The sequence below is a fragment of the Hoplias malabaricus genome, chromosome 17 (genome assembly GCF_029633855.1).
Source record: "Hoplias malabaricus isolate fHopMal1 chromosome 17, fHopMal1.hap1, whole genome shotgun sequence".
NCBI lineage: Eukaryota > Metazoa > Chordata > Actinopteri > Characiformes > Erythrinidae > Hoplias > Hoplias malabaricus.
In genome coordinates, this window is record NC_089816.1 from 32,753,025 (window position 1) to 32,763,858 (window position 10,834).

The window sequence follows — 10,834 nt, forward strand, 5'->3', positions numbered from 1 at the left end:
ATATCAGTCAAGTAACAGGTACAGGCTGGGTTTCCCAGAGGCTTCGTAGAGATAAAATCATTGAGAAATGATGGAGCGAGATCTACATTGAACACACTCTCTCTCTGACTCTCTCTCTCTCTCTCTGACTCTGTCTCTCTCTCTGTCTCTCTCTCTCTCTCTCTCTCTCTCTCTCTGTCTCTCTCTCTCTCTGACTCTCTCTCTCTCTCTCTCTCTCTGACTCTGTCTCTCTCTCTCTCTCTCTCTCTGACTCTGTCTCTCTCTCTCTCTCTGACCCTCTCTCTCTCTCTCTCTCTCTGACTCTGTCTCTCTCTCTCTCTCTCTGACCCTCTCTCTCTCTCTCTGACTCTGTCTCTCTCTCTCTCTCTCTCTCTCTCTCTCTCCCAGTTGATGATCCCAGTACAACAGTTCTTTTGGGAAACAGGGCCCTGATTGGCTGCTGAAATACAATATCACCAAGGCATTAAAATGATAAAGATATCTTCAGGAAAAATTATGTTTAAATTGTTATAATTATTACCTCACGCCCAGGGATTTCAGGACGGCTCCGGACCCACTGTGATAAGGGTTACAGACAACGAATGACTGAGTGAATGTGATAATGATATATGTCTCATGTTTGTATTGACTCTCGTTTCGCGGAGTTTTCCTCTGGGGTTCAGAGGTTTATCTGAACTTAAATATCCAACAGCTGGAGTCCTTTACATTTCTGCAAGCACACACACACACACACACAACACACACACAACACACAGGTGTTTCCAAGGGAAGTGGTGCTGTGCAGAGAGAATGTCACATGTTGTTCTAGTGTTTCCTGTCTACACACACACACACACATAAATATGTTTACTGCAAATTCATCTATCGAAAAGTCAGTCAGTAGCCTACTGACCAGTCCTGCATTTCCTTTACTCTTAACACACACACACACACACACACACACACACCAAGTCTCGCCAAGCAGGACTTTCCAAAACTGTTGGAAAAATGATTAAAAATACACAGAGAATGTGGGACCCCTAACAACCACGTGAGCCCTGGTAGCCCACCACAGCTGTGCTCTGTCTGAAGTACAGCACTGAAGGCTTTGATCTCTGAGGACGAGGAGCTGGCCCGAAGCTGATTCTGAGAAAAGGAAATAGATACAAAAGAAGCCAGAGAAACAGAGAGCAACACAAACAGTGGCAAAAGGACGGAGGGTGAAGCTTATATCATTCAGGTGTTTTGCCCCCAATGATGGGTGGTCCCTCAGAGTTAGGCACAGCATTAAAAATAGACACACACACACACACACACCATATTGAATCTGCTGCTGCTTCCCACCACAACAAAGAAAGCAGCAAGCAAACGCACTCTGGTGACTGTATTTCCCATAACTCCGCTCAACTCTGCCCCCTGCTGTCAGCACAGCCTTGTTCCAGACCTGTGTGAAATGCACTGCGTGTTTTAATTAACCCACACCTGTGGGCTTTTCAGATACTTAATGGAGCTGTTGTTGTTGTTGTGTGTGTGTGTGTGTGTGTGTGTGTGCAGGTAAATGTTTTGCATTGGTTTGAATCTATTCCAGAAAAATGTGGGATATTATTATCTCCAAACCAAAGGAGACGAGCGTGAACACATCACACAACTGAATCATTTTACAATAGTAAAGCTAAACTGTGTCCATAAGTTTGTAGACACCTGTCCATACCAAAGTATCTCTCACACTCACCTTGTCACTCACACACTCACACCTGTGGACAGTTTCATACACTCACCCAGTCACTCACACACTCACACCTGTGGACAGTTTCATACACTTACCCAGTCACTCTCACACACTCACCCAGTCACTCATACACTCACCCAGTCACTCACACACTCACACCCATGGACAGTGTCACACACTCACCCAGTCACTCACACACTCACACCTGTGGACAGTTTCATACACTCACCCAGTCACTCACACACTCACACCTGTGGACAGTTTCATACACTTACCCAGTCACTCTCACACATTCACCCAGTCACTCATACACTCACCCAGTCACTCACACACTCACACCCATGGACAGTGTCACACACTCACCCAGTCACTCACACACTCACACCTGTGGACAGTTTCATACACTCACCCAGTCACTCACACACTCACCCAGTCACTCACACACTCACACCCATGGACAGTGTCACACACTCACCCAGTCACTCACACACTCACACCTGTGGACAGTTTCATACACTCACCCAGTCACTCACACACTCACCCAGTCACTCATACACTCACCCAGTCACTCACACACTCACACCTGTGCACAGTGTCACACACTCACCCAGTCACTCACACCTGTGGACAGTGTCACACACTCACCCAGTCACTCACACACTCACTCAGTCACTCATACACTCACCCAGTCACTCACACACTCACCCAGTCACTCACACACTCACACCCATGGACAGTGTCACACACTCACCCAGTCACTCACACACTCACACCTGTGGACAGTTTCATACACTCACCCAGTCACTCACCCAGTCACTCATACACTCACCCAGTCACTCACACACTCACCCAGTCACTCACACACTCACACCTGTGCACAGTGTCACACACTCACCCAGTCACTCACACCTGTGGACAGTGTCACACACTCACCCAGTCACTCACACACTCACTCAGTCACTCATACACTCACCCAGTCACTCACACACTCACACCCATGGACAGTGTCACACACTCACCCAGTCACTCACACCCATGGACAGTGTCACACACACCCAGTCACTCACACATTCACACCTGTGGACAGTGTCACACACTCACCCAGTCACTCACACACTCACACCTGTGGACAGTTTCACACTGGTGTGAGTGACTGGGTGAGTGTGTGAGTCTGTGATGCCCGGTGATGAATGTAGAGCCACTGTGACCTTGAACAGAATGAAGTGCTTATAGACACGAAGAGAATGAATGGATGAATGAATGATGCTGAAAACTTCAGTGCACTTCTTTAAACATGTTGTAATCAGATTATCGTTGCTCTCCGACTAAAAAAGTTAATGCCACAACTCTTTACTCTGGCACCTGATGTTTCCACATGATGTAAAACAGTCCAAACACAGAGGGCCATGTTTTATGTAAAGGTCAAACATTCCTGGCTGTTTTTTTAAGTGAATGCCATGCCTTTTGAACAACACAGTTTTTTAATAACTCTAAAGCTACAGTCATTTTGTTTTCCACATCATTTTGATCTATTCATTTTTGGCCATGGACTGGACCCAGGTCTGATTTAAGGCGATGACGGTTAGAGACGGATCTGATCTGGCCTTGTGCAGCCGGCAATGATGAACGCTGATGTTTATGCTGCGGTCAGTGTGTCCTGGACGAGGGAGAGTGATTAACCCCATTTTTACCCCATGGACCACTTATTGAATATTGGGCCAAATCCCAGGGGACATCATCTTATCCAGCATTATTTCTGATATTCTACATAGATTTGTCCACTTTTACTGCTGTAACAGCCTGTGCTCTTCTGAGAAAACTGTAGACTGCTGTGGGGATTTGATGGTGTTCAGCTGTAGGAATATTCCAGAGGTCAGGTTGACATGTTGGATGTTTAGTTTTGGTTCACCACTTCATCTTATCCCAATGTGCAGCTGTTCCAGAGTGTTTCACTTCAGTCATTTTGGAGGAAAGGGATCACACCTTCTGCAGGGATAGGGCTAAGAGTAAGATCACTGTTTAGTTGTTGAATGTGACCATTAAACCACTCATTCCTTCATTCATTGTCCGTAACCATTATCCACCTACCAATGTGGACTGTGGGAGCACCCGGAGGAAACCCACGCAGACACAGGGAGAACACACCACACTCCTCACAGACACTCACCCGGAGGAAACCCACGCAGACACAGGGAGAACACACCACACTCCTCACAGACAGTAACCCGGAGGAAACCCACGCAGACACAGGGAGAACACACCACACTCCTCACAGACACTCACCCGGAGGACACCTACGCAGACACAGAGAGAACACACCACACTCCTCACAGACACTCACCCGGAGGAAACCCACGCAGACACAGGGAGAACACACCACACTCCTCACAGACAGTAACCCGGAGGAAACCCACGCAGACACAGGGAGAACACACCACACTCCTCACAGACAGTCACCCGGAGGAAACCCACGCAGACACAGAGAGAACACACCACACTCCTCACAGACAGTTACCTGGAGGAAACCCACGCAGACACAGGGAGAACACACCACACTCCTCACAGACAGTAACCCGGAGGAAACCCACGCAGACACAGGGAGAACACACCACACTCCTCACAGACAGTCACCCGGAGGAAACCCACGCAGACACAGAGAGAACACACCACACTCCTCACAGACAGTTACCCGGAGGAAACCCACGCAGACACAGGGAGAACACACCACACTCCTCACAGACAGTCACCCGGAGGAAACCCACGCAGACACAGGGAGAACACACCACACTCCTCACAGACAGTAACCCGGAGGAAACCCACGCAGACACAGGGAGAACACACCACACTCCTCACAGACAGTCACCCGGAGGAAACCCACGCAGACACAGAGAGAACACACCACACTCCTCACAGACAGTTACCCGGAGGAAACCCACGCAGACACAGGGAGAACACACCACACTCCTCACAGACAGTCACCCGGAGGAAACCCACGCAGACACAGGGAGAACACACCACACTCCTCACAGACAGTAACCCGGAGGAAACCCACGCAGACACAGAGAGAACACACCACACTCCTCACAGACAGTCACCCGGAGGAAACCCACGCAGACACAGGGAGAACACACCACACTCCTCACAGACAGTCACCCGGAGGAAACCCACGCAGACACAGGGAGAACACACCACACTCCTCACAGACAGTCACCCGGAGGAAACCCACGCAGACACAGGGAGAACACACCACACTCCTCACAGACAGTCACCCGGAGGAAACCCACGCAGACACAGGGAGAACACACCACACTCCTCACAGACAGTCACCCGGAGGAAACCCACGCAGACACAGGGAGAACACACCACACTCCTCACAGTCACCCGAGTGACCAAGTTTTGGAGCATTATTATTGGTTTATTGTGAAACATATTTTGTTACAATTCCAACTGTTTTTTTCTCAGAAAATTTGGCCACATTGTTGCATATGACTACAGTAGTTATATTTAATGCAAACAGCACTGCTGTTACTGGAACTAACAACATGTTTTGTGTGTATATATATATAATGTGTGTGTGTGTCTGTGTGTGTAGATGATGTGCTGGCGAGAGATGCAGGAGAGTGTGTGATTTGTCTGGAAGAGCTGCTGCAGGGAGACACCATCGCCAGACTGCCGTGCCTCTGTATCTATCACAAAAGGTAAGACTCACACATCAGCCTTCGCTCCTCCAGGATTAATGACTTCATACTGAACCACTGTCTCAGCTCTTAGCTCTTAATGGAACTAGCAAATTCATACTGGATTACAGTCCCTCCACAGTTATTACAGACAGACTGTAAACACACTGCAGATTCACACTGGATTAAATCCACTACACACATTGGTCCAGGTCCATAAATCGCCCTGAACAGGGCCGAGGAGACGCTTTAAGGAAAATGTGTTTTATTTACGAGGCGTTTCAGTCACATTGGTGTGTTTTAGAGCTCCCAACAGATTCCGCTTCCAGAATTAGGCCAAACTAGAGTCGGATCACTAACAGCGGAGAGAAGTGCAGTCCTAGCCCAGCACGACCCGTTCCGGAGAAATGGACCTCCTACAAATGCCTTCTCTCTCACGGCTATTTTGGGATCACTTTATCGCTCTGAAAGCTATTTTTCCTACATTTCATAGTTGCCTTTGGGCTTTCCAATCAGAAAGAGTCAGTGACTCAGCAGTGCTCTGCTCCTGGACGTCAGGCACAAGCACTGACATATGGCCAGAGAAATAAACAGTCGTTGACCATCAGTGAGTTCTGCTATTTCTAAAATACACCTCAGAGGAAGAGTATGGGTCTCGTATTCCGTGATGCATATCTGACTCCAGATCATGTCAGACTGTTATTCCTGGTGGAATATACTCTATATATATCTATGTATCATGCTGGAGATTTGAATCTGTATGTCTTTACGTGTTTGTGCAGCTGTATAGACTCGTGGTTTGAGATCAACCGCTCCTGCCCAGAGCATCCTTCAGACTGACCTCTGTTCACACTTACTACTGCTGAGAAAGGTAACACACACTCGGACTTTCACGCACAAACACACACCTGGTTACACATGCATTGTTTGTAAGATATAGGGATTAATTATTTAAGAACAATTTCAATGGGTATGCATCACTTCGTAGTCTATTACTAAAATAAATACACTTTTTTTCATTAAAGGAACACTAGGTTGTATTTTTACTTTAAAATTACAGTTTCAAAATGATGATGATGCTTTACTGATCTGTGATACGGGGAACCAAAAAATATATATTTACTCTGGGCTCAGCAATGCACTGTGTAACTTTTGGAAGAGGCTATGAAGCCACGCCCCCTCTTGATTTCAGGACTGTCCTGAATCTTACCTAGTGTTGCTTTAATACATGGGAGGCACAGAACAAGCACAGGACACAGCCAAGTCCAGAGAGAACAGGACCAGCCCTCAGTCGTGATTGTGTGGTGATCAGCTGCATTGTGATTGTAGTGTCGGTGATAGTGAGCTCTCGCCGCCATCGTGCAGCGTAGAATAGCAGAGGTGAAAGCAGACATTCTCTACAGATACAGAGGCAGCAGTTTAAAATTACAGTTTCAAAATGATGATGATGCTTTACTGATCTGTGATACGGGGAACTAGAAACTCATTTTTACTCTGCACACAGCAATGCACTGTGTAACTTTTGGAAGAGGCTATGAAGCCACGCCCCCTCTTGATTTCAGGAGAGTGCTGTCCTGAATCTTACCTAGTGTTGCTTTAATACATAGGAAGCACAGTAATCCATGGAGGCACAGAACAAGCACAGGACACAGCCAAGTCCAGAGAGAACAGGACCAGCCCTCAGTCGTGATTGTGTGGTGATCAGCTGCCTTGTGATTGTATGCAGCATAGAATAGCAGAGGTGAAAGCAGACATTCTCTACAGACACAGAGGCAGCAGTAGACACACCCGGACTGGACCGAGCGCACTGAGAGAAGGCAGTTAATCTGCAAACGAGGCAGCAGCGGGGGAGCAGGTTCCCTCAGTCGACAAGAACAGATAGCAGCAGGTGAAGCAACACTTGGATATCTGAGCTGTGTTTTACAACCTGAACAGTTGTACACATTTACACACAGGTATTTTTGTACATCTGCCATCGCTGATTTGTTTTAGCTGAGTTTGGGGAGGATGACTGGGAATCATGAGTGCGAACGCTTGTGAGCTAAATCTGCTGGCGATAGCAGTTCTTCTTCACACAAGGAGGTGTAAAAAATGACACAGATTTGGGACATGAGCTGACCGCCATGATAATCGTGTGGTTTGTGGCTGATGCCTCATGGCCTCGGAGTATGCTCCTTCCAAAGTTAAACACTGGGGAAGTTTTAAATCCAACAGCAGGGTGTGATTTTCAGGCTTTTATATATGTCACGGTCAGCGCACTGTTCTCAATGTAACCCCCTGTGTTTCTGGTTTTTCTCATACTGTGTCTGATCCACTCTGACACAACACCACCACTACGTCAGAGACTGATCCATCACCCAAACAGCCCTAACCCTGACTGAGAGAATGGACAGAGAGTGCAGAAACATGGGGGTGGTCATAAAGTTATGGCTAATCAGTGGATGGATACTGAGACTAGAAGACAGTGTACTGCTTATATAACCTTTTTTACACACTCTCTCTCACTCTCTCTCTCTCTCTCTCTCTCTCTCTCTCTCTCTCTCTCTCTCAGGGCACTTTATGGACCTAAACCTGGCTATCTGGACACTGAATTAACCAAATGAAACAATCAACCTATTTATCAATTTGATCAGACCTGTGGAGATCAAGATGCGGAACCAAATAAAAGAAAAAAAACAATGTTGTCGAGCCAACGCCATCACGTCCACACGTATCCCAGAATCCCCCCCACCCCCCCGCTGCCTGCCACATTAGCTAGCAAACCGCTAACTGCCCCTCATTTTAACGGCCAGCGCTGGAGTCTCAGCCCCTCGACGGGGCTGGGCTTGACCTGACACTCGTCCCTGCGTTCGCCTGCTCTTTCTGTCGGAGAGAAAGAAGAAGAAGAAGAAGTAGACGAGGAGGAGGAGGGGTTTTTTCCACTGATCAAGTGAAAGGGCCAAGGCTCACAGGGACAAACAGGACCAGGCACACAGAGCAGGCTAATGGCCATCAGCTCCATCACTCTGAATATATAGATGGGTGTGGCTTCCTGCTTCGTATTGTCCTTATTAGAGAACAGACCACTGACGTCTCCTCGTTCTGTAGTCGGTGTTACGCCCCTAGGAGGAGTTTCAGGGCAAAGCTGGGATTCTCAAAGACAGAAACGAACAGGAATCTGGAGGATCGCTGCTCTTGTGACCTCAGGCAGATTCACTTTGCTGAGGAGGTTATTTTACAGGAGGTTCACTAATCAGAGAAACAGAACAGAAACCTGCACTAGTCCAGAACACTGTTTACTTTCTCGCTCCTGATCTCAGTCTGTTCTCACGTGGCTTGCCGTGACACGTTTCGGTGCTTGGATTTCTCCCGGTGTGAAAACAAACCAAACCAAGGAGGGGAACACGCTCCAAGACAAACATCATACTGATTCAGACCAGAGGGAATAAACTGCAGGTGTGAAAACACCCTAAAATTCACCTTCATTTGAGTCGGCTTCGGCCTGGAACTCCTAACACGGGGCCGACACCGACTACAGAATTCCGACAGGACTTCGGGAGGAGTCTGTGGGAGTGGGGGGCGGAGTTAGGTGTAGAAATGTACCTGTACTTTGGGATGAATGTACGTTTACACTTTTCTGTGTGTGAACATTTCAGTCTGTGTGTTTGTGTGTATGTGTATCAGAAAGGGCAGGCGTCTTGTGTGTGTGTGTGTGTGTGTGTGTGTGTGTGTGAAAGGTTGACCACTTGTGAAAAGGAGGGCAAAGTTGTGTGTGTTTTCAAATGTTTACAGTTTACAGTAGATGTCCTTTACCTCCCTCCAGTCAAAAAAAGAGAGCTCCCATTGGCTTATTTTTTTCTCCCTGGACATTACAAAGTGCTGACCATATTATTCAGAACAGTTTCCCTGTGAAGGCCTTGAGTGTGTGTGTGTGTGTGTGTGTGAAAGTAGCCAGAGCTTTGGCCCATTTTTTTTTTTATTATTTTTTTTTTTATTTTTTGGTTCAAGACTGGCTCGGTTGTGTCTGGAAAGCTACAGCTGCTTCAGGACTGGATGTAAAACCCCAGACAGACAGACAGACTGGTGGGAAACTATTACAAGATATGATCTTCCTTTACTTTTTCTTTATAAAAAAAAAAAAACAGTGAGAAAGCTCACGTCCTCTATTTAATCTCCAGGATGCCTCTGCTGTATAAAGAACATCCACTGTTAGAAAACCATGTTGTGAGAATTGTAAACCAGAAGAAAAAAAAAAAGAGTGGGAAAAACCAGTCCAACGAATGATTCTTTTGTTTGAATAGAAATAGAGCTTTTTTTTCCTGAGGGTTGTCTCTGTTTCATGAAAAAAAAACAAGGGCAAACAAACACCATCCATCAAAAGGACGGAGCGCGATTCTGCCTCAAAACAGAAGCAGCTCGGCGCTACACACCTCCTCACTTTCTGCTTTCTCCATTTCATTGGGGTTTTATTTTTAATGTTTCTTTTTCTTTTCTTTACCAAGGATGTGAATGGATGCCTGTTTTTAGGATGTGTACAAACTTACTGTCTGATGAATTTGATGTGCAGTCTGTGGGCTGAGTAATAATAATGATATATATAATTAAAAAAGACAAAATATGACATGGTTTCACCTTTTAATGCCACCGTACCTGACTCTGGATTCCGAACCTGGACCGTTTACAATAAATTCCCGCAAGGCGGGAATATACCCTGGAGGGGGCGCCAGTCCTTCACAGGGCAACACATACTCACACATTCACTCACACCTACGGACACTTTTGAGTCGCCAATCCACCTACCAACGTGTGTTTTTGGACTGTGGGGGGAAACCCACGCAGACACAGGGAGAACACACCACACTCCTCACAGACAGTCACCCGGAGGAAACCCACGCAGACACAGGGAGAACACACCACACTCCTCACAGACAGTCACCCGGAGGAAACCGGAGGAAACCCACGCAGACACAGGGAGAACACACCACACTCCTCACAGACCGTCACCCGGAGGAAACCCACGCAGACACAGAGAGAACACACCACACTCCTCACAGACAGTCACCCGGAGGAAACCCACGCAGACACAGGGAGAACACACCACACTCCTCACAGACAGTCACCCGGAGGAAACCCACACAGACACAGAGAGAACACACCACACTCCTCACAGACAATCACCCGGAGCAGGAATCGAACCCACAACCTCCAGGTCCCTGGAGCTGTGTGACTGCGACACCTACCTGCTGCGCCACCTTCCGCCATATATTTTTATTCATTTTTATTTATTTATATTTATATATATTTTTTTTGGAAAATCTGAAGCTAGGAGGATAATATTGCAACAAACACTAAACCAAATAATCAAAATCTCCTTGTGCCCATTAGCAGTTACAGACAATGAATGAATCAATGAATGAATAATAATTTTTAAAAATCATATATATATAAAAACAAGCTTTTTTATAATTGC

At 46.8% G+C, this 10,834-nt stretch overlaps 1 protein-coding gene across 2 annotated transcripts in view; it reads left to right on the top strand.

Annotated features, from left to right (window-relative positions):
- znrf1 (zinc and ring finger 1) overlaps positions 1 to 8,606 on the top strand; it is a 58,801-nt gene extending 50,195 nt beyond the window's left edge. For both annotated transcript variants that reach the window (XM_066650115.1, XM_066650114.1), the window contains 3 exons: positions 5,301 to 5,406; positions 6,168 to 6,256; positions 7,937 to 8,606. In XM_066650115.1, coding sequence (XP_066506212.1) covers positions 5,301 to 5,406; positions 6,168 to 6,225 — 164 coding nt within the window. In that variant the 3' untranslated portion in view covers positions 6,226 to 6,256; positions 7,937 to 8,606. The remainder of the gene's footprint in view (positions 1 to 5,300; positions 5,407 to 6,167; positions 6,257 to 7,936) is intronic.
- The last annotated feature ends 2,228 nt before the right edge of the window (positions 8,607 to 10,834 follow it).